Here is a 26169-nt window from a genome sequence, read left to right on the forward strand (position 1 = left end):
TCAGTTGAGTCGAGCCGAGCTGAGCTTGTTATAAAAAAGCTCTTGTGGTCTCGCTATCGAGACGAGACGAGATGCGAGCAGTGTTCCTTCTCGTGAGCAACACTAAAAGTATTCCATATTACTGTTTAGCTTACATTTCTAATGGCTTTCGTTTTCCAGTGTAATCAGGCCATGATTTCAAGACGACTTAAAACGAACGAGCCATTTATCAAACTCGACTGGACTCGAAACTCGACGGGAAAAACTGAATCGGCTCGGAACTCGACTCGAGGATATTACTCTTGATTTGACTCGAAATTCGACTTGACTCGACTTGACTTGAAACTGATCTGAAAGAACTCCAATATTACATACCATCGGCAAACTATTTTCTAGTAATAAAGTAGGCCTGCTCATCAGAACACAGTTTATTCATATTAACCCCTGACTGTAAATCGTTAATTATGGCACCCTAGTTGTTGATAAATATTTTCCGCCGGGGCACTTCAGACACTTTAATTTTAAATTCTGTCCACCATCATCCTCAGCTCTTAAGAAAAAGTATTCTTTAAAATGTTCGAACAGTAAAATATTTTCGTTCTCCATCTTTATAAAAACAACACCAATTAAAGTAAAATATACTACCAGTATCATTGCACTCCTAGTTCACTCACTGAATGTATTGATTTGGAGCTGTCAAAATCTACGACTAAACCTTCCATGTGCTTGCAATCACTACACGTGATTTCCCTAAGACTGTCCTCATCTTCAAAAAACAGCAAGTGGCACTACGAACTTATCTGTTTTCTGTGTGTCTGTGACTGTCGGTCACTGACATACGTAGTTCATGCTTGATTGTTTCATTCTGAGAAATTCACTTACAGGAAAGAAACATTTGTTTCCGAAAAAAATATACCTATATTGTAGTTACTCATCCGAAATGTAACGCGGAAAAAGTAACGCAAACTAGGTACGTTACTTAAAAATTTGTAACGCGTTACCGTTACAGTTACTTTGGAAAAGATGTAACGCGTTACTAGGAAACGTTACTTAAAAAGTAACGCGTTACAAGTAACGCGTTACTTGCGTTACTTTACTTCCCAACACTGAATTAGATTACATATAATATAGATAAACAACTGATATTTATATTTCGGTAGGCAAATTATTGGTGGGGCTTGCCTCTTACACTAAGCTGAAACGAAATTTATTACTTCTCGTTTGATGATATTTCCGAAGTAGTCCCTATCCGGAGATCCGAACAGGAGACTATTTTATCTCCGCAATATTTTACCTTAGGAAGAACCATCATTGTGTTCATTGTTCCCCTTTATCGCTTCTGAAAAACAATCACGTGGCAGTATTCCCTTCCTGCATTTCTATGCAGCTGACCATTTGTGGTTCATCCGCCGTTTAGGACGGTTTCCCATCTCGAGAGAAAGACGGTGTCCTGACCTGTACCCGCTCATCTGCCCTCCGAGAAGACTGTTGGCATGTGGTAGGAGCTGACTCCTTATCCCGGGAGTCAGTCGGTCTCTTCCTACGTTGGTGGCCTAAGATGTTGCTCGCTTTCTCCCGCGAGGAAGTGTAGGTTGGGATTTTCCCTTCGTTTAGGGTAAGATCCGAAGACATTATTCAAACCTCTACAAAACTTTCCGAAAGCCTAAAGAAAAGAGGGAGTGCAAATTTTATGAGAAAAATAGAATGTGTTATGATGAGGTATTATAATTACATTTTCACTGTATTGCGTATCCTAAGGGAACACAAGGGCAATATATTAACCTATCTCCCGTGCTAAGGATGGCCATTTTTTGCTAGTGTACTAATAATTATATTTTGTATGCCAATAGATAAACATAATGGAAATAGCATTTGTCACCAAAACAAACTGTACTACTTAAAAATTATTCTCTAAAAAATCCACGCATTAATATGTTTATCCCAGCAGCGTTATTTTAAATTTTATTTGCGGGGCAAGTGAGCATGACGCTCTGCCTATATTACTATTCAATTTATTAAAATATGTATTTTTCAAACTCAGAAGGGGTAATTGCTCTCTCCTCTTCCCAGTGACACTCTTGATATCAAATTGTATACGCATATGTTAGGAAATAACCCAAAATTGGTTCCCCACTGGAATCGTAGTGAGTAGTTAGTTGGACGCAGCCAGAATCACATTCAACCAAATTAAGAGGGTAGATTGGGCAGTTTCTTTCTGTTAGGGGCAATAAAGGGAATGTAGAGTTAATGGAAAAACAGATTAGGGTGAATGTTGCTAATTAGGCAATTAGTTCTGCGTCACTTAATATATCTGAAATTCCATCTTACATTACTAGAGAAATGTATGTACGTTAGTAATTAGTGAGCTTGTTGGAGGTGATTTAAATAACCAAGGACGACATGCAGATATTGATAACTGAAACCGGAATACCTATTTTGGGCAAATACCAGGATATTTATTCGAAGTATTTAGCTGCTGGCATAAATACTCAGGAATATTTCATCACTCCTTTCTTTTACCTTGCTTTTGCTTAATGCTTAGATAACCCTGCAAAAAAGGCGACGATTTCTATTGAAGATGTTCCAAATTAAGAATTGTTAGTTCGGGTTCGAGCGGTGTGGATCCAAAAGATAAAGAAAGATTCGTTTGATTTAAACAAGGAATATCTTTGCACTAATTATAACAGTATGATTTAATAATGTATTATAAGTAAAATAAAATAAGTACATTTTTCCTACATTTAACTCTTTCGTATATAAATCGTCTGATATTAAATTTAATAGATTAGACATTTGCAATAAAATGTAGATAGTCATATAAATTCTATGTGTAATAAGTTGCAAATAATTTTGTGACTGATTACCCTAATTTAAACTATTGTAAGAAAACGCAACTTTAAAAAAAGCTTTACATATTAGATCTAATTCAAACTAAAATTTCTTCATATGCTATTCATTTAAATTACATAAAATGCAGTTTTAAATGCATGGTAAATATGCGCTTGATTTAGATGGTTTTGCACCATAATAAGTTATCTTTCACTAGCTGGAAGTTTATTTAGTAATCACTTGAACACCAGTGCATGTTCCTTTTTTTTTACTACAAGGAAAGAAAACAGTAAGAAATGTAATATTTTTATCTTATATTATTTATGGAGTATCCGTTGAAACCGTCTTGTTAACTTCATTATTTTAAAACACTAATACCAATGTCGTATTTAGTTTCGGAAACGTTGGCTAAATCGAAAATAGCTTAAACAAACTGGCTTTATTACATTATGTATTAAATATCGAATAGAAAAGTGTAGCTTTAGTTTCTCTGGGGAAGCGAAGATTTCAAGCCCTATAGGACTTTGTGAATATACGTCTGACAAGTTCCGATCATTCTCCTCCCCACGCATTCCAACATATCCGCCCAGAAAGATTTTTCTGAAAGAAGCCCTGCTACTTTCAATTATCCCATGACCTGTGAGTAATCTAAATTCGTATAACCTCTTTAATCGACACCTCTCATTTACAAACGAATAATCATGTCCCATCGGTGTTCGTTATTTTGAGATTTCACTGTATAACTAATTTGCCTATTATTACAAACTAAAGCGGAGATTTGGTTTTGGGCTGACGCAAACCGTTCAGAATTGGTCCCTTGACCATCTAGTGAAAAATATCAACGTGAAAAAGAAAATCGTGTAAGGTCCTTTAGGCTAATATTTTCAGCGTCATGTTTGAATTAACATATCCACTTTAATTACGTCACCCTGAAATAAGGGACCATTCCATACAAATCATTGTAAAATTCTGCGGACAGAAACGCAACACAAAAATAGAACAAGAAATTGTAAATACTATATATACCGATTATCGCAAATTAAGACGCATTTGAAAGGCATTCGAAGTGTGTAATCGCTGTAAAACTCTTGAGCACAGTCTGTACACCAAAAAGGGGTGCAAAAATATCAGCGGCAATTCCTCCTTGAAACAGATGGAACAGCATGTTCCCTCACTTTCGTATATCTCTAAGTAAGATTTACATTATTCAAAAGCGTACATTTTCTAGGGAGATATGATCCATTTACAACCTTACTACATTCAGGCGGCCAAGCACCATACTTTGCAAGGATGCAACGTCATTCAAATAAACATTTAATTGCTGTTGATAGTGAGAGGCATGTTTTCTTCCGAATAAAACCGATCAAACGTTAACATAGTGACGAAACTAGAGGAAGCTGAGTGTTTGACATCTTTGTACCAGGAATTGTGCTTAGTGGAATTTAGAGCGTCACACAGTTCAGTTTCTTTCAAGGATCTTTCGGTTTCTTTATGTAATTTTAATTTGCGAGGAATGAAGAAATTTATTAATCCTTTTGTGTAATGTTATATGTGATATTGTCTAACTTTTAGGTAAAAAGTGAGAAGGCTTAAGTTCCCATACTTCTAGCTAAATCTGTGCAAATAAGACGACAATGGAACAGGTGACTGCTAGCTGTTTCTTCACTAATTCAGAAATTTCGTTTTGCACCGAAATGAACCAGTCAGTGTACGATATATCAAGTGAAATTGTGTTCATTTGGTTTACTGAATTTTATGACAGTGTTTTTTTAAATTTTAAATGCAGGCCTATTCCTCACCCTGCAGAATTTAAAACGAAAACGAATTTTACACTGCCATTTTAAAAGTGGTCACCGTAATTCTACGAAATAGTTAACTGGGTGTTTTTTTTTTTTTTTTAAGTGATAAACTGACATGTTAGTCATGTTTATTTTGTTACTGAAAAGGCGTTTGAAATGTCTCAGAATTTAATGATCATTTTATGTAAATAGTAGATGTCATGAATAATCCCGAAAACCATCTACATCCAATTACTGCGTCAAGATATTCGATTACAAAAGGATTGACAATGAAGTGGATTATCAACATTCCTATAAGATAGTCAAACAATGAAAATTAGAAATGACAAAAGTGAACGTCTGGAATACCAGAGGTTTCCTTCAGCAAAAGGGGCCGCGATGGCTCAGTGGTAGAGCGTTTACCTCTGATGCGCTCCCAGAACAGGAAACTTTATTTTATATATAAATAAAACCCATCCCAGAGTTTGGAGTTCTTAAAAGAAGCTCTAAGTAGTAGTAGTATAACCCACCGCTTTCCAGAAGTCCGTACTGGATCCGCCCCTGGTCCCTGGTTCGATCCCAGCTCGCGGCAAGTGAACTTTGTTGTGGACAAACACCTGTGCTTGGGTTTTCTCAGGATTCTCCCGTTTCCTCCCACTTTTCTCATCCCACCATTTCATTAATTTCTCATCATCACCGTCTCCTTTAGCCTAACTGGCATAACCATGGGACGTAAAATAAAGATTCCACTGCAGCAAAGAGCATCGATTGGAATATAGAAGACTTGGAGAGGAAATGAAATGAAATCTTTGAGTTTTACGTCCCACGGTTATGTAGAATTGGAGAGGGTAGCAGTCAATGAACCAAAGCAACCGCATTGAACTGCTGAATTTGATTGTAAAATATGATTTGAAATTTTCAAACTATTTGTTGAACGCAATGCATTTTCTAGAACATCCAATAGAATTCTAAATTATCTTAGTAGCTCTGTAGAAGAGGAAATATTTAACGAAACAGGGTAGAAATTTTCAATATCCCTTTAGTTGCAATACCGGTACTTTTTCACAAAATGAGAAGTGTAGCAAATTTGAACATTGTTAGGATATTGGCAAAGTGGAAATATAATTTCATGATTCACAGATGTGTTCTGAAGATTGGTTAGTCACAGCATTGATTGAGCATGTGTAAAAATGAATTAAGATCATCAATTTGGCGTCCTAAGATTATGCCATTTAGGCTAAAGAAGACAGATGATTATGAAAGAATACATGGAATTATAATGAGGGAAAATACAAGAAAACCTAGAGAAAATCCATGTACATGATGTTCATGTTTCTAACGCAGTCTAATTGACATACTTTTCATGACGAGTTCCTCGATTGTATTGTTTTGGATTGGAAACAACACATGCCGCTGGAAAGTATTGCATCCCTCATATTATTAATATGCATGCTATCGATGCATATTTAGTCATTAATTTTTACCGTAATATATACACTTTCTTTCTGCAATAATATTTGAAATCTGATAGTAATGAATTTGTACATAATGAATACCTCTGAATAGCAAGAGGCGAAGAAAAGGAACTACATTGTACACTGATTTTCCATGCGTGTAGCTTTCTGTGTATAACAATCTAGCTGAAGATGGATAAAGTAGTACGGCAAGTTCATGGCAGTAAAGCATTTCAAATAGATAATATTGATCCCCAAGTTCTGGGAATTATTGTTAGTGCATTTGTTGTCCTTCTGACAATAAGTAAGTATTTAATATACTGTACTTATTATTTTGAGAGAAATTATGTTTACCATATGGAATCGCTATGTCAAACTGCACATTACCTATCTACATTTCGTTTCATTTGAGTTTTTTTTTTTTTTTTTTTCAGTGTTTAGTATCGCTAACCGCTGTATCAGTTTTGTCAATAATAATAATAATAATAATAATAATAATGTCATCCCAGTTAAGGCAATCATAAATTTATAAAATTTACTGAAAAATTATACTTCAGAAAAGGTTTGTTCAAGTAATTAAAATATATGAAAATCGGTGCTAAGTTTAGACAATCGTACATAAATTCGTGATTTATTAAGTTTTTCCATCAAAAAACGCTCCTAGTACCTTATAAGTAGGCTTCGGATTTTTAGGTCCCAAAAAATTCAAATTAGGATTTTAAAAAGTGCATTTTAGGATTTTATAGGTTTTTAAAAACACCATTTAGGATTTTTAGCGTTATATTACTGAAAACGGAATATTACTACACTTTAAACACTTTGTTAGCTATTTCATACTTAAATGGTAACCTTAATTTAGTAAGCTTTATGCTAACCAGTCTTCTGCGTAATAAAAATAATAAAACTCTTCTTACCTTGGACTTTTTTTGATAGCTGAAATATAGTTTAACATATATATGGCCTGTCGTACTATAGTAGTAGTAGTAGTAGTAGTTTTTTTTTTTTTTTTTTTTTTTTTTGTCAGTTTTCTTATATTTGAAATTTTATACAACACCACAAACATCACTTCACTTTTCTAACGATACACTGAGGAAATACGAATGTTCAAATATTGTTTTTCCGGCACTTTTCATGTTTTCTCTAGCGCAAAAAAGTGGTCACTTTACTCTCTGTAATGGCACTGAACAACAAAATATTTGGCAAGATTTTCTGTTGTGAACTTTTTTCTGTCGTCTGACAAAATTCTCTACGTGGTTGACTATGTGTTTGAAAGTATTTTTCAAGTTAAAAATAACTATAAAGAATCATTTAAGACGTTATAGATTCTAAAAGCTAATTTAGGATTTTTTAGGTCCTAACCCCCAATTAGGACATTTTAGGTCCTATAAAACTAATATAATTCTACTTATAGCAACTTGAAATTAAAGAAAACACGAATTTTTTGCATTCACTGTACAGGAATAAAATAGGTTCGAACCTAAGAATCCGGAGCCTACTTATAAGTTTTTTCGGTTTGAGTGAAGCATTGTGGCATCAGAAATGTTTCTCACAATTATTACAAACCTCGATGAGAGGGGAAAAATTTATCGATTCGATTTTCAGAATTTCGGATAATCGCTTCTCAGGTAGTAGTAAAATTCCGTAAAATTGATTATTTCAGGCTTCGAAACAACATTATTATTATTATTATTATTATTATTATTATTATTATTATTATTATTATTATTATTATTATCATTATCATTATTATTATTATTATCATCATCATCATCATCATCATCATCATCATCATCATCATCATCATCATCATCATCATCATCATCATCATCATCATCATCATCATCATCATCATCACCACCACCACCACCACCACCACCACCACCACCACCACCACCACCACCACCACCACCACCACCACCACCACCTCATCGAGGTGTAAAATAAGTGGAAAAACCTTTTTGATGCCATGACACATCTTAAGTGGAAATACACCAAATTTCAAGATCTGAAAATTGCCTTCTTTTTCTTTTTTGGAGTATGTTTAGTACAAGGGGTCCAGAAGCACGTAAAAAACGCAAAATTTACAGGAGAAATGAATGATGCAAGTACTTAGACGTAACATAACGTAACCAAATCTAACCTAACCAAACATAAACGAACGTAAGCTAATCTGAACTAACCTAAACTAACGTAATATTGGTAGAAATAAGCGAAATTCTATCATTTTTTGGAAAATTATGCGGGAGTCCTACACTAATATAACATAAACTAAACTAACCTAACGTAACCTAACCTAACTTAAACTAACCAACCCTACCTTAAACTAACCGAATGTCAACAGAAATTACCAAAATAGTAACATTTTTTAGAGAAAAGAGCTGGACCCCTTCTGCTAAACGTAGGCCTCTTTTTTTGATCATTGTTGTGTTTCTGTCGTCGAGATCTATAATAATCATGAAAACCATTTGTGATGCCACAACACTTCACTTCAACTAGTTGCTTCTTTGGGAAGAGTTGCATTCCTGAGTGCAGGTTAACTATAGAAGGCTTTAACCGTTCTGGGTATAAATACTGCTTCTGGTGATATGCCACGACTGCAAGAAAGAGCCTTTGTGCCACAGAGTAGATCCACCATATTTAGGCGTAAAAACGTAAAAAAAATTATTGATCATGAAGTACACTTTTATTACCGTACCGTATAAAGTGTTTTCACAAAAAGGAGTTGCGTTCGTCTGTGAAGACTGATTTTAGGGGGGCTTTACCGTTTTGAGATTCAATACCATATAGGGCCTACCGGTCATATTTCATAAAAACTATGATACTGTGTAAAAATGAAAATTAACCGATTCATATTTTTTCATGTAAATCTTGCTTATTTTTCACATTTCTGGATCTACTCCCAGGGAGTTATCCCGCAAATTGAACTTTACTTTCACCAGTGTAAATAGTGTTCATGGAAACTTTTTCCCCCCTAAGGAATAAGCAGTTCTTCGTTCGCTTTTTAGTATGAGAATGTAGTGTACTTTCGCAGTAGTGAGTGGTACTTCCCATAGGATAGGTTGAATTCAGAGATACCGTTGCGGAATCGGCTGTTTATCGCTGGATAGTTAAGATGTTGGTCTACTAGTTAAAGGTAACTATGCTGAGACCGAATTGATGAAAGTAGGAAATTCTTAGTTTATGTGCCAAGGGAGATGTAGTTCTTAAGCGTGGAGAAGTGCTTGCTACATGTAGTGTCTCAAATCCAAAATCTCAAAGTGCGTTGAACATTTCAGATGGGGAGAAATACATTCTTCAGTATAATGTAACTAGGAAATTTTTACAGTTTATTACAATTTGTTGCATACACAGGTTTGTATATAACATTCCATTTTTCTTACATGTTGAATGAACTAAAACTACTTAAAATAAATCGTATGTGAATATTCATTGAATTTTGGTTTACGATTTATACATTATAAGTGGTTGATTTAGAATTGGTTCCACAACAGCATGTATTGGCATGCATTTCTGCAATATAAAAATGGTATCTTTAATTTAACGTCTTACGATTGTGCGTTTTAGGCTAAAGGATTATTGAGTAAATGATTACAAAGGCATACACATAAAAACACAATAAATAAATAAATAAAATAAAATAAAAGTTCTGTGCACCGGACCCAGGGTATGAATTCGATGTATTTTGTTACACAGAATCCAACTTTCAAAACCCCAGAACGATTAACCGTGTCATTTTTTTTTTTTTTAAATAATGGACGTAAAACTTGAGCGATTTTGGATGGGGAGAACACACGTAATACAGCCATTAAAAAATAAATAAAAGAAAGAAACTGGAATGGACCCCAGAGTATTAATTTGAAGTATTTTGTTACACAGAATCCAACTTTCGAAACACCAGGACGATTAACCGTGTCAGTTTTTTTTTATGGACATAAAACTTGGATAGGGAGAATACACGTAATACAGCCATTAAAAAATAATAAATAAATAAAAACTGGAATGGACCCCAGGGTATGAATTTGATGTATTTTGTTACACAGAATCCAACTTTCGAAACACCAGGACGATTAACCGTGTCAGTTTTTTTTTATGGACATAAAACTTGGATAGGGAGAATACACGTAATACAGCCATTAAAAAATAATAAATAAATAAAAACTGGAATGGACCCCAGGGTATGAATTTGATGTATTTTGTTACACAGAATCCAACTTTCGAAACACCAGGACGATTAACCGTGTCAGTTTTTTTTCATGGACATAAAACTTGGATAGGGAGAATACACGTAATACAGCCATTAAAAAATAATAAATAAATAAAAACTGGAATGGACCCCAGAGTATGAATTTGATGTATTTTGTTACACAGAATCCAACTTTCAAAACCCCAGGACGATTAACCGTGCCAGTTTTTTTTTATTTTTTTTTATATATATATGGACGTGAAACTTGGATAGAAAGAATACACGTAATACAGGCATTAAAAAATAAAATAAATAAAACTGAAATGGTCCCCAGGGTGTGAATTTGATGTATTTTGTTACACAGAATCCAACTTTCAAAACCCTAGGACGATTAACCGTGCTTTTTTTTTTTTTTTTTTTTTTTTATGGACGTAAAATTTGGATAGGGACAATACATGTAATAAAGCCATTAAAAATAAAATAAATAAAACTGGAATGGATCCCAAGGTATGAATTTGATGTATTTTGTTACACAGAATCCAACTTTCGAAACACCAGGACGATTAACCGTGTCAGTTTTTTTTATGGGCATAAAACTTGGATAGGGAGAATACACGTAATACAGCCATTAAAAAATAATAAATAAATAAAAAGTGGAATGGACCCAAGAGTATGAATTTGATGTATTTTGTTACACAGAATCCAACTTTCGAAACCCCAGGACGATTAACCGTGTCCATTTTTTATAGGCGAAAGATTTGAGCGATTTTGGATAGGGACGACACTCGTTTTTTTTCCCATAAAACAAAACTGACAAGGTTAATGGTGCTAGGGTTTCAAAATTTGGGTTCTGTGTAAGAAAAAACATCGAATCCATATCCGGGGGCCGCTGAACAAAATTGCACAAAACTTTTTTTTTTTTGTAGGATTGTGTTACATGTATCCTCCCTGTCCAAAATTGCTCAAGTTTTTCGTTCTTAAAAAAAGAAAAGAAATAAAAGGAACGGTCAATTCTCCTGGGGTTTCGAAATTTGGATTGGGGTTCGGTGCACAGAACTTATGCTTTTTGTGTGTGGCTGTGTTATGAAAGAATTAGTGGAATGATCAGGTGGGAGAAAATTGGATAACTCACGGACACGATGTTTTCTAGTGTAATCATATGGTCTGAGATCGAACAAGGGATGCCTCGCACCAGAGGTGGGCGCTCGTCCACTGAGCTATCTGTAGTATAAAAATGATCCTTGTAATAAGCATTTGTAAGTTTACCAAGTGCGTAGTATAATTTTAAGCTTAAAATGCAGTATCCTAATTACTTATAAAACATTTTGATTAAAAAAAAAAAAAAAAACTTCGTAGGGATGCACTATGTAACATTAATTCTTTCTTAATTTATTAGTCATTTTTCTGCAAGTGTTTCCCAGAAATGAAATATTTTGAGTACGTAAAGGAAACATAGCGAGTATCAATAGCACAGCAAATCGTTACAGTAGTCTGGACGAGTTTATCAGGCATCATTTATGTTTGGTTTGTACAGTTCTAAGATTGGGATCTTCAAATGTATAATCTGAATTATTGAATTTATTTAAAGAAAATAATTGATGCATTTTAAATGAACTATTTAGAAAGTAGTTCAGTGGATCTACTTTGTTTATTTGCGAAGAGTGTAGGAGTGCTCTTAAAGACGTAATAAAAAGGTAGATGGACCCTACCATATGTATTGTATAAAAATGAAAGTTTGTGATCGAGTCATGAGAAAACTGTTGAACCGATTGAAATGATGGATGGCATTTAGTCTCTCTCTTAATCCATCGACGGCTCCGCAGCCGGTACTGTGGCTGATAGTGAGCCGTTGTAAACAACTTCGTTTATGCGCAAACCTATCATCGCTGACGTGCTTGCTCCCTACGGGCGCACCCCCTCGCTACACCTCGGGCTCCCTTCTGCGCTCCTGTCTTGGCTTGCTTAGATAGCATTCGGGCTTATTAGTGTCACCTAGCACAAGTTGGTTCGTGTTGTATACACTGTAGTTTTTATGACATATGTCCACACTGTATTTATTCTCATCACAGTTACAAATAACGAACCGTAATTCACTACCAACTGAGTCAGTGTCACTACCAAGTGATTGGGGGGAGAAACTAAATAATAACCGAAATGATTTTCTAAATGTTATCACCCACCTCGAACTGCGTTTTTATCATTTTTTTTTTATTATTATTATAATGGTATCGTAAGGGGGAGCAAGGATCATAATTTATGTGAGAAGTTGACTTTCAGACGAATTCCTCAAGCTAGGAACGTGAAACTCGGACTATAAACTTCTCATTAAATATAGACACATGTCCCGGCGTTTTTTGAAAATTTTTGTTTTAAATGGGCAAGGGGCATTTTAGACATATACAGACTGTTCCATAATTCGTGTTATTTTCTACAGCGCTGGGAGAAGATGAAGTTTATACACTATTAATGTAAAATTTGGCACTCTTATTGAGAAATATCTGAATTTTTCGAATTTGTAAAGAAAATAAGAGAAAATTGCTGTTTAGCCCCCATTTTAGGGGTGTAAACACAAAAGTTCATTTTCCTTATGGGAGATTCAATGTTAAATTTTAGAAGCAGTTTTCTCCAATAATTATTCGTGAAGATTTTGAAGCAAATGAGTTGTATTTGTTACAAAATGCAAAAACACTCGTTCACAAAGCTAGTAAAGCCGTCTCAAACATTATTTTGCGAAGGTCCCCCTTTTGGGGGGCAAGGGGCGTAAAATGGTGGTGCGTGATATGTTACCAAAATCCCAAAATTTATTTTCGGAATGCCAGTAAGCGTGAGATTAATCACAAATGTCACAGAATTAATGCTCCAATGTCCTTACATGTAAGAGTGACTGATAGTGGGGCTACAGCCCCCTTTCAAAAATAAAAAAAAATCACCATAAATATCCTTAGTAGGGACATACGAGAAGAAGGTATTTTTGTTAATTAATGTGAAATTTGGCGTCATTGTATCAAATGAGTATGTGTTTTTCAAATCTGGTATGTTATTTTGATAACGCACCGCCTTAGGGGCCACAGGGGGCGAAGCACTCAATGATGGATCTTTATAAAAATTCAAAATTTTGTTCCGGAAATGCCAGTGAGCGTCAGATTTTTCACCACTGTCACAGGATTAATATTCTAATGCTCCTTGCATGTGCCAGTGACTTATATGGGGCTATAGCCCGCTTTCAAAAATAAAAAAAAAATTACCATAAATATCCTTAGTAGGGACATACGAGAAGAAGGCATTTTTTAAATTAATGTAAAATTAGGCGTCATTGTATCAAAAGAGTATGCCATTTTTCAAATCTGGAATATTATTTTGATAACGCACCGCCTTAGGGGGCACAGGGGGCGAAGCACTCAATGATGGATCTTTATAAAAATTCAAAATTTTGTTCCGGAAATGCCAGTGAGCGTCAGAATTTTCACCACTGTCACAGGATTAATATACTAATGCTTCTTGCATGTGCGAGTGACTTATATGGGTCTATAGCCCCCTCTCAAAAAAAGCACCATAAATATCCTTCGTAGTGACATACGAAAAGAAGGTACTTTTTGTCAATTAATGTGTAATTTGGCGTCGTTGTATCAAAAGAGTATGCGTTTTTCACATCTGAAATGCTATTTTAGTAACCACTGCCTGAAGGGGGCACAGGGGGCGAAGCATCAGATGATAGACCTTTATAAAAATTCCAAATTTTGTTCCGGAAATGCCAGTGAGCATCAGATTAATCACAAATGTCACAGAATTAATATTCCGATGCTCTTTGCATGTGTCAGTGACTGATATGTGACTACAGCCTCCCTTCCAAAAATCATATTAAAAATTCACCATAAATATCCTTAGCAGGAACATACCGGAAGAAACATTTTTTTTAAAAATCAATTAAGTTAAATTTGGTGTTATTGTGCTTGAAAGGTATGTGACTTTTAATATGGGACTTTGGTACCGCACCGCCTTAGGGGGCACAGGTGGCGAAACATAAAATGATGGATGTTTATAAAAATTCCAAATTTTATTCTGGAAATGCCAGTGAGCATCAGATTAATCATAAATTTCGCAGAATTAATATTCCGATGTTTTTTTGCATGTGCCAGTGATTGATATGGTGCTACAGCCCCCTTCCAAAAATCACATAAAAAATTAGCCATAAATATTTTAGCAGGGACATCCGAGAAAGCATTATTTCTTGTGAAATTAATGTAAAATAATTTATCTTAGTAAAAAGGTACGCGTTTTTGAAATATAGAATGTTATTTTGGTGACGCCGGATTAGGAGGGCACAGGGCGCGCAGCATAAACATTTTAATCTTTATAAAAAAAATCCAAATTTTATTCTGGAAGTGCGAATGAGTATCAGATTAATCACAAATGACGCAGAATTAAGATTCCGATGCTCCTTGCATGTGCCAGTGATTGATGTGGGGCTACAGCCCCCTTCCACAAATTACGATAAATATCCTTAACAGGGACACACCGGAAGAAGCTATTTTTTTAAATCAAGTAATGTGAAATTTGACGCTGGCATTGTTTTTTTTTAATTCGGTATAATTTTGATAACGCGCCACCTTTAGCGGCAAAGGGGGCAAAGCATAAGATTGTGGATCTTTATGAAGATTCCAAATTTTATTTTGAAAACGCTAGTGAGCGTGAGATTAGTCACAAATGACGCAGAATTAAGATTTCGATGCTCTTTGCATGTCTCAGTGACTTATATGGGCTACAGCCCCCTTCCAAAAATCACAAAAATTCACAATAAATATGTCATAATTAATATGTAAGTTGTCATTATTGCAAAACAAAAAAAAAATATACAATAAACATGGAAATTACTGTAAATGAATAACTTCTGTCAGTGTAACTGATTATGCATATAGCTTTGTTGTTATGGTGTCACTGGAATATAATCAAAGAATTTTATATTTTTAAAAATCAATTAGGGCTCTTTTTATAGCAGAAAATCTCACACACAAATCACCTACGTATTTTCTACACACTTAAGCAGAACCATCTCGAAATAGAACACAAAATAACAATGAAAAACGTAGCAGGAACAAAAAAAAAAAAATCTTAATGAAAAGTAAGATCTTAAAAATTAAAAGTGAGCTTTAAGTTTCAATGTTGTTTGCTTTATTCGTAAAAAGAAAAAGCCTGTATTTTCATTACTTCTTACACAATAACCGTATTATCCAATTTTCCATGTAACAACTTACTCGTATGTACTGCAGACATAATACACACGGACACACGGTTGTAATAGAAACAAATGTTTCCCGAGGAATAAGAACCAGTTGCTGAAAATTATTCTTTGTTGAAAACTATTCTTCTTGGCTCTACTATCACTAATTGTTTAAAAAGATCATTAACCTAAGTGTAAAAACCCATAAAATCAACTTACTTTTATTCGGCATGCCCTCCTGAACGAGCAAGACATAAATTAATGCGGTTTACTAAAGAAACTGTGAACACCTTCTCCAACATATCTGGAGTGATCATCTCTATACTGTGGACAATCCTCTGTTTCAAGTCCTCTACACTGTTACATGATTTTTGGTAGACAATTTGTTTTAGGAATCCCCACAAGAAAAAAAATCGCATGGTGTAAGATCCGGACTTCTTGGTGGCCATTCGACACTTGACCCCATAGAAATAATCCGTTCCCAAAATTTCTCTCTCAAAAGATTTATAGTCGTATTTGAGCGATGCGCTGGCGCTCCATCTTGCATAAACCATAATTCATCACTTTGACCTAAATTTAAACGATCAAGTTCAGCAAATACTTTTTCTCTTAGTAGCTTTTGGTATGATGACGTTGTTACATTTTCATCAAAAAAGAAAGGTCCTATCACCTCAGTCGCAGTTATACCACACCAAACCATTATTCCTCATTTGTCCATTGACACTTCTGATCTCACGTTCGGCTGTATCGATGACCAATATCTTGCATGTGATGAGGACACAGAACCATTTAAGAAGAATTTTGCTTCATCGGAAAACATCACTTGAAATAACAACATAGGGTTTTCATTTAACTTCTCGATAAACCAGTTACAGAAATAAACACAATCACCATAATCACTTGCACACAATTCAGAAACCATTCGGACCTTGTATGGTTTTACCTTCAAGTTTCTTAAAATTCTTTGTATCGAAATTTTCTTAATATTTAAGCCGAAGCTTCGACGAGCAAGGGATTTCCGCGGTGAACTAGTAACAGATAATAACACCTGTCTTTTTGTTTCTTCTGTAGATACACTTGGAGATCTTCCTGCACTTTTTCTAGATGCAAGATGGGCAGTGTGAAAACAATTGCTGCGGAACTGTTTGTACAAATGGTGAATTTGCATATCGTGTACTTTTAATCCGAGTTCTTTAACTATACGGGATCTTTGCTCTTGCAGATTTTTCTGATAAAATGTACCATTCAATTACATTAGCACGCTGATCCAGAGTTAAAGACTGCATGATCGAAGGACACTACAGTATGAATGCACTCTTAAAGTATACTGGAAACGACAAGTAATTATAAAATGATTAAGCCAGTCTATCCCCGAGATTCACCTACTATGTAATGTCCATTTCCGAAGAAGTCAATCTAACCCAGGTGTTGATTACAGACACGAAATCCTATTGAACTGTCAACACGTTAACTCGTAAATCGTTGGTGTATTGCGATAAGAAAAGGTCTGAAACTGTTGTCAGCACACATGAACAAGAAGTTGAGTCAGGAATTAGAGGGTGTTTTATAAACAAAAGTTTGTTGACATTGCTTAAAATCAGCTTACAGTGGGACACCAACAAATGATTCGGACGTGTTCCAGTGCTTCTTAAACACACATCTCTTAACATGCATTCTGAATAGGCCAGAGAGAAGCATGGAAGATAATAAAACAAAGTGGTGTGGTTTTTAAAATGATTTTGGGACCGGGAAGGGGGAATTGAATCACTAAAGTGGTCGCTGGCACATGGAGATAGCTTCTAAGCATTAATTTTGGTATATTTCCAAATATTTTGACGCTCACGGGAAATAACGAAAAGTTTGAATTTTTCTAACTGCCTATCTTCCCCAAGTTGCAGGTTTGGCGTAATAAAACTAGAAACGCATGTCCATTATAGATGAAAGGGGAGGAAGAAAAGGAATGATATCGTATTTTCTACCTAAAACTGTTAATTTACAGCAAAATTCGAATAAATATAGAGCAAACTGCTTTCCGCATTTTACATTGAAACTCCAGTTAGGCCAATCAAATTTTGAGTTGACGCCACTAAAAGAGATCAACACATGACCATTATCATATTGTCGCTTTAGCTCTTTTTCTAAACAAACATTTTTCGACAATAATGCCAAATTTCAATTTAATAATGAAAAATATTTACCTTCTGCCAGTAGGTCCTTGCGTATAAGGACATTCATCATGAATTTCTATTGTTTTATGAAAGGGCATTGTAGCCTAATATCAGTCACTGGTAAAGTCCGCAGCAAAAAATCTGCAACATGAGCATATATGCTTATTGTGATACGACGAAGTCTTTTGCTCCAAAATAAGTGTGCAGGGGAGGACGCCGAGGTTTCTCCTGGCGTGATTCATGCCACTTAGATGTTGTGTTGATTCCCTGTGCTGTTAGTCGTAGTTTCACAATAAACTTACATGCTCATGTTGCAGGTTCTTTGCTGCGGATTGTACATGGAAATAGCATAGGAGCATTAATTCTGTGCGCCTTGCAATTAATTTCATGCTCACTGGCACTACCAAAATAAAATTTGGAATTTTTATACTTCGGCCCCTGTGCCCTCCAAAGCCAAAAATTACCACCCGCGCCCTTTGTCCCCTGTTACCAAAATAATATTTCAGATTTGGAAAATGGATAAATTTTATTACAATAACGCCAAATTTCACATTAATCGACCAACAGAAAAAAAGCTTCTTCTGGTATGTCCCTGTTAAGGATATTTATCGTGATTTTTGGTGATTTGTTGAAGGTGGCTGTAGCACCACATCAATCACTGGCACATGCAAGGAGCATCGGAATATTAATTCTGTGTCATTTGTGATTAATCTAATACTCATTCACACATCCAGAATAAAATTTGGAATTTTTATAAACATCCATCATCAGTACTTCGCCCCCTGTGCACTCCTAAGGCGGTGCGTTATCAAAATAACATTCCAGATTTGAAAAACGCATACTCTTTTGATACAATGACGCCTAATTTTACATTAATTAAAAAAAATACCTTCTTCTCATATGTCCCTACTAAGGATATTTATGGTGATTTTTTATTTTTGAAAGGGGGCTATAGCCCCATATAAGTCACTGGTACATGCAAGGAGCATTAGAATATTAATCCTGTGACAGTGGTGAAAAATCTGACGTTCACTGGCATTTCCGGAACAAAATTTTGAATTTTTATAAAATCCATCATCGAGTACTTCGCCCCCTGTGCCCCCCTAAGGCGGTGCGTTATCAAAATAATATTCCAGATTTGAAAAACGCATACTCTTTTGATACAATGACGCCTAATTTTACATTAATTAAAAAAATACCTTCTTCTCGTATGTCCCTACTAAGGATATTTATGGTATTTTTTTTTATTGTTGAAAGCGGGCTATAGCCCCATATAAGTCACTGGTACATGCAAGGAGCATTAGAATATTAATTCTGTGACAGTGGTGAAATTCTGACGCTCACTGGCATTTCCGGAACAAAATTTTGAATTTTTATAAAGATCCATCATCGAGTACTTAACCCCCTGTGCCCCCCTAAGGCGGTGCGTTATCAAAATAACATACCAGATTTGAAAAACGCATACTCATTTGATACAATGACGCCAAATTTCACATTAATAAATAAAAATACCTTCTTCTCGTATGTCCCTACTAAGGATATTTATGGTGATTTTTTTTTTATTTTTGAAAGGGGGCTGTAGCCCCACTATCAGTCACTCTTACATGTAAGGACATTGGAGCATTAATTCTGTGACATTTGTGATTAATCTCACGCTTACTGGCATTCCGAAAATAAATTTTGCGATTTTGGTAACATATCACGCACCACCATTTTACGCCCCTTGCCCCCCAAAAGGGGGACCTTCGCAAAATAATGTTTGAGACGGCTTTACTAGCTTTGTGAACGAGTGTTTTTGCATTTTGTAACAAATACAACTCATTTGCTTCAAAATCTTCACGAATAATTATTGGAGAAAACTGCTTCTAAAATTTAACATTGAATCTCCCATAAGGAAAATGAACTTTCGTGTTTACACCCCTAAAATGGGGGCTAAACAGCAATTTTCTCTTATTTTCTTTACAAATTCGAAAAATTCAGATATTTCTCAATAAGAGTGCCAAATTTTACATTAATAGTTTATAAACTTCATCTTCTCCCAGCGCTGTAGAAAATAACACGAATTATGGAACAGTCTGTATATAAGTGTATGTTCCAACATAATCCGCCTGGAGGAATTTCCCCAACTTGGTGCACATGCGACTAACAAAATAGAAACAAATACTGGAGGGGTAAGAGAACCCGAGTATCCTTAGGAGGGTGCGAATGGGATGACATATAAAAATAATTAAAAACAACTACGGTATATTGGTGTCGAATCCATAGTTATCGTGGCCGTTCAAATAAATAGTGACACTTCCTGTACCGTACTGTGGGAGTAAGACACTCCTATCACCCACTAGGGTGTGGGTGGGCATGACATGTTCCCAAAAATTGTCGAATATTAGTGTCGAATCCGTAAGTTTTTTTTGGGGGGGTACTGAGATAAATAGTGACACCCCAGATACCATTTAGGTGTAGATTTATTCCCCATTGGCATGTGTAGTTGTAGGGGTAGAGTGGTTGATATGTAAAAATAAATAAAAAATAATAATCGAGAACGTTCAATATTAGTATCCGATCCCTAATTTTCGGAGTCACTGAGATGAATAGTGACACCTCCATGCCGTTTAAGTCCAAGTTCAATCCCCACCGAGATGGGATGAGGAATGGGAGTGGAAAGGACTGATATTACGGACTTTTGTCGTTATCCTTTCATTGAAATGCAGATCCTAAGGGAAGAAGAGGGTTCAAATACTTCACAAAAACTTTTTCTCCCTGCTCGAGGCATTTCAGCTAGCTTTAAATATTTCATCGTTATAATTAGGTCTTTTAGGGCACTTACATGATATATTTTCCAAAAGTACGTTTTCAAATAGATGGTAGTGCATTTTAGAATAAACATTTATTTACGTTTTCTTCTGTTTTTCAGTTTTCTTTTTCGTGTGGCACAGGAAGAGAAGTGCAAGAAGGCATGTTTTAATCGTAGGATTAAGTGACTCAGGCAAAACATTATTATTTTCAAATTTGATTCATAACAAGTTTGTGCATACGCATACTTCTGTCAAAGAAAATGAGGACGACTATTATGTCAGTAAGGTATGTATCGAACCAAGTTTAATTGAGTTGAAAATTAACTTCCAAAGTGTTGACTAGAGCATTTCTGTTTCAAGTGTGCCCCTGTTGGCGCTGCTGTCGATGTGAGTTTTTCCGTACCTCCCTCGAAAGAGGAGGGACAAGTTGCTGTGCCCGACTTCTTTCAATTATTGGATGTGGACAGCGTTGCCACAATGAATTTTTCCACAGACTTTGCTGTGCACTGTATTGTTAGCCATTCTAAGTAGCCTAGGATCTTCACTCGTTAAAACCAAAGGACTCAATGACAAATTGGCAACATAGCCGAGGTCATTCATTTCTTTCCCCGGAAGAGAGTGGTGGAGGTGGGGCCGAAGTATGTTTCACATATTTTCCGAAGGTACATTTGAAATAGAAAGGCTGTAATTAGCGCTTGTGGTCTTTTATGTAATTCTCAAGTGGTGTAATGTTTCCAGTATCTTATAGGGTGTAATTATTGATTGTAGAATTGAAAAGAAACAGTTTCTATAAAATGGAGGAAGTAAATGATTTTGTATCAACAAGCTAATTCCTCTGTGTGTGAATTTAATGATGTAGAAACAGTGAAAAAATGTACCACTGGACCGAAAATTGAACCCGACTCTCCGCAGTACTGAATCGATGTATTCTATACCACTGTATTATTCAATTCCTTTGTGGAATAACTATACATTCTATCACTCTTAAAGTCATTACTTCTGACAGTTGAAACTGACTGAGTTGTGCAGTTCTTTCTGATTTGAGTGGCATAACACCGGTTTCAAGAGTAGTATAATGTATAGCTCTTCAAAGAGCGAACTGGGTATATACAGTAATATATAATATTGTAGTTTGGATGATAATTTTGTGAGGCATTCAGTTTTTTGACTAGGTGTACACTTTATTTTTTTATTGATAAAAATTAGTTATTTCCTGCTTTTTGAAGCAATTTTTGAAGTCGGTTAATATATATATATATGTACAGCCGCGGATCCAGGATATGATTAAGGAAGGGGCTAAACTATAATTTACCGCTTTATCCAGTGTAAAGTAGGATTGAAGCCCATTTTATCCAGTGTATACCTAAGCGTCAAGGGGGTGGGCTAGTCCTCCCCTTAGACCAGCACCTGTGTATATATATATTGCCTTCCATTTCAATTCAGGCAGAGCATGTACCATCACCATCTCAAGATATTGTTGAATTTTTTTTTATAGAAACTAGACGTGTTTTTAAGCAACCCGTATTTTTTTGTTTTGTCGAAAAAGAAATATTCCCGACAAGTAATGAGCCATCAAAGACGGGGAGTACAATTTATGCATTGTAGAAAACATGGAAAATGGTCAACTTCGGAGCCCCACTATTCAGCAATGGAGCCACGTAGAGTTATAATTCCTGTTGTGATATGTACACTCATGTCCCAATTATTGTCGCATATCTATAAATATGTTGTTGTATTAATATAATTTGATAACGAATTCGCCCAGTATTTCTTACAATGTTAGTATGTATACAATCGGCAAAGATATGTATGTGGCAAATTTCATGTCAAATGAGCAGTAAATACGAACAATAAAACGAAAATAAAACTTTCTTGTCCACTTAGCAACATTTTCTTTTACTCATTCTAATTTTCGTATTTATAATTCATTTCCTATGAAATTTACCACAAATATAAATTTCCCGATTATACACAAAATATCAGTATTAATAGTACTCTGCAAAATCATTATCAAATTATATTCTTACAAGAAGACAGTTATAGACATGCGACAATAATTTTGGACATAAGTGTACATAGGGATATAAATAAACTATTTTATTGTAGTTTGGTTTGCATATGCGTATCTTTTTGTACATAAATTAAGAAATGAACGTCAGTTTATCTGAAAAGTCAAAGTTCGCGTTTTTTTTTTTTTTTTTTTAAAGCATTCTTTGCTGGATTCGAATTTTAAAATTCTGTTTTCACGGTTGGTAAGACCTAGTTACCCGCTTTCCGAAAAACAAATTTGTATCGCTTCTGTGTGCAACCATATTGTCGAAAAAAAAAGTCAAATTTTCAAAAATCGCCATTTTCTCGAAAACACGATTTTTTAAAATTCTGAAATTTTGTCAGATGGTTCAACTGTACATGAAGAATAATAAACACCAAATGTCATTCTCAACCAATGCTTCATGAATTAACTACAGCTTTTTGAAGTTAGCGAAGTTTCGTTAATTTTGATGTCGCAGTTGGAACAATAAAAGTGCAACAATTTGATGTTTGTGATTCACATTCATTAAATAAGGAACAAACGTTTTTCTTTACTGCATTTTATTACTTTGTTCAAAAAGGCTCTCTGAAATAGTAAACTTATTTAAAATGGTCTTCGATAACAAAGTTTCATTGACTTTTTTTTTCTTTCACACTGAAGCAATAATTTGTTTTTTTAGTGTCTTTGCCAATAGCATGTAACCATGCAGATGCTCTGATAGGTGTTGATAGACTCACAACTCGTAGCACATTATCGATAGTCACAAAACACTTATTCTCACTTCTCTTATGCTCTGCAGGAAACCTGTACCCTGTTGAAGGTCCATGTGGAAACATAAACAGCACTTCAACTTCACGTAATTCATGTTGATATTTCTATTACCCACCACGGGTTATCATATATGCATGTAACAAAAGTTCCTTTTTGCAGTCCCCTTAAATCTACACTTTGGATTGCAGAAGCTCAATTTTAGGGGAAGCATGAAGTTAGTTCATGGTGATCCATTACTGCCATAAAAACTTCGCCGTTCTCCGAAGGCCAAAGGTTACATCGTTGAATGCCAGTTACCAGTCGTACACATTCTTGCTTTTTTTTTTTTTTTCGATTTCAGTTTTTGGCGAAAAAAAAAGCGAGAGTAATACCTGGAATTTGTACTTGCATTATACTCGCGAATCCTTCTGCAGTTTTAATACTGTGTGTCTGTTTTTGCCTAAGGTTATGCTGCGTTGACACATTCTTCAAATACCCCCAATACCGTCGTAGGGATCCTTGCCATTGCCGATTTCACTGAAAATCCAATGCTTTATCAGAGTTTCTATACAAATAGAAGCATATACTTGAAAACTTTGTTCTATAAAATGTCAAAATTCACCATCAAAAATGTCTATGGTCGGCTTTAGACGATACCAAATCGCAAGCAAAGGACGTTTTTATCCCATGCATGAAAATTCTTCCAAATTCGCTCTTGAGAATGTTACTAAATTTTATGGTTTGGGAAAGAAAAGGCCACAAAATTTTATTTTGGAATTTTAGTAGACAACCTGTTTATCGCTCCTGTCCGCATCAGTGCAGTGTCGTGGGAGCGCCTGGGGCGAGAATATACGGTGGCCCACCGGTACATAATTTTCCCTCTTTTCTTTCCTTATTTTCTTTTTCCTCCCGAATTTTGCGCTCCCTTATTTCGGTGCCGGGGTTGTCGCCCCGCTCGCCCCCTGCACGGTACTGGTCCGCATCTCGGACATCTGAAAGCGACTTTTAAAGTGGGATGCAGCACCATCAGAAATCACCGACACTGACGGTTTGGGAGACACTTGTCATTTTTCTTCGATTATTGTTAGAATCTTGTCTATGGCTATGAGTACATGAGCCGAATCGTGTATTTTGGCATCGCTTATTACAGCAAAACTATCCGTTGTTTCATAATAATATACCACTGCCGTAAAAATGGAGATAAGTCAGTTTGTCCAGTGATAGCTCTGAATTTCGCTTTGCACAATAACAGTCCAGTTTTCAGCGAAGTCCACGTACAGTAAAATAGTATTCATATCTTGAAAGTTTACAGGATGCTTTTCGGTAGTAATTAATTCTCTTTTTGGATTTTCTTGATGTAGTCACGAATTCAATTCTTATAGTTACACTAGCAACGTACAATACGAAAACAGGAAGTGGTACTTTTTTTTTTTTTTTTAATGAAATTATTGTTTTCCCATATGTCATACGTAACACTTCTATTTTCATCAGAATCAGTAATTAAAGACTTCACACTTACTCCTTCCACTCCAGGACATTTACCACATTCTTGAAGACAGCTGTCATTTTCTGCGGAGCATACTACTAATGAAAATAGGTTACTCATGACAGCTTCAATACAGACTGCACCTTTGATTTGTTGCAACGCAGTATAGCTAACTTAAGATTTGCACAGTACACGCATACACACATCCCTCACAGGTTGCTGACTGACCCACTTTGGTCGAATACTATAAAATTTCGAGTGACCCATTTTTATGCTGGAATTGTTTTGTTTAAACAGTCTAAATTTCTTTGATGGAACGCGTAAAAAATGTTTCGATTTTTTAAACTTCTTCCGTGCTCGTTGGTTTTCTCGGGGTTCTCCCGTTTCCTTCCACTTGCTTCATTCCATCATTTTACTCATCTCTCATCATCACCGTCCCCTTTAGCCTAACCGGCATAACAGTGGGACGTAAAACTCAAAGATTTCATTTCATTTCATTTCATTTTTTTTTTTTTTTTTTTTTTTTTTTTAACTTCTTGTCCATTTTCGATCACTGTAATGACAATGAACATACTGGGACTTCCTTTGGAGCGTTCCAAATTATAATTCAGGACTGTTTGAAGATCATCAGAATTTATTGGATGGTCGTTGTACGGATCTGCGCATCCGTATACACCTTTCTCACGTACGATTGTTCGTGTTTTGTCGATCATGTGTTTTGTGATTGACGGAAAGAGTTTCAATATTTTTGATTTCGTTGTTGAGTTGCATATAAGTGTGACAAGACCAACTTGATCATTTATGACAACTTCGATTGAAGAGCAGTGTTTAAATCACGCACGTGTGAAGCACAAGTTTCACATTCCTTTGTTTCGTAACTTGAAGTTTCTTGCACTGGAATATTTACGCTGTATATACTAGAAATTTTGGCCATAGTGTGCTTCGAAAATTGCAATTGCAATTGCGATTGGCGATTTGCCATGGTCTGCTGGGACGTGGTGGTGGCCCTCGTACGACCAATCACCATGCAGTGACGTATCGAGTCTATCCGTTGCCTGCAATAAAAAAGTAACAGGATCTCTTCTTTGGGGGGGAGGAGGTCGGATGGGCACATTTCAGAAATTAAGACCGCCGTTTTAATAAAAGGAAAAAAACAAAAACTAAAAGGTACTTAGAGAAACGTTTCTTATCTTTATTTAATGAATGTGAACCACAAACATCATCAAATTGTTGCACTTTTATTGTTTTCAGTGTTAAATCATTCAAACTATCACTTAACTCAGTGTGATGTGCTAATTCCGTAAAAAAAATACGAAAACTCGAATTAGAGACAGTTCAAATATTTTGTGGCGCCTGATCCAAAAACTAATTATTGGTCAAGATCACAATCTTTTGATGCATTTTTTGGATTATTCGTAAAATTCTTGTTTTTCTGCTTTTTTTAATGCGTTTTTGAAGTAGGTTATTTTCTTGTTTGTTTAATTTCTCCATTTTTTTTTC

General features: G+C 35.4%; 1 protein-coding gene across 1 annotated transcript in view; it reads left to right on the forward strand.

Moving 5' to 3' along the window:
- Nucleotides 1–6186: 6186 nt before the first annotated feature.
- The window catches only part of SrpRbeta (signal recognition particle receptor beta), a 48501-nt gene continuing 28518 nt past the window's right edge, over nucleotides 6187–26169 (forward strand). The window contains exons 1-2 of the mRNA XM_081741474.1: nucleotides 6187–6344; nucleotides 20521–20687. Of these exons, the coding sequence (XP_081597600.1) occupies nucleotides 6233–6344; nucleotides 20521–20687 (279 nt within the window). The 5' untranslated portion in view covers nucleotides 6187–6232. The remainder of the gene's footprint in view (nucleotides 6345–20520; nucleotides 20688–26169) is intronic.

The sequence above is a fragment of the Thermobia domestica genome, chromosome 15, assembly GCF_964235325.1.
Source record: "Thermobia domestica chromosome 15, izTheDome1.hap1.1, whole genome shotgun sequence".
NCBI classification, from domain to species: Eukaryota; Metazoa; Arthropoda; class Insecta; order Zygentoma; family Lepismatidae; genus Thermobia; species Thermobia domestica.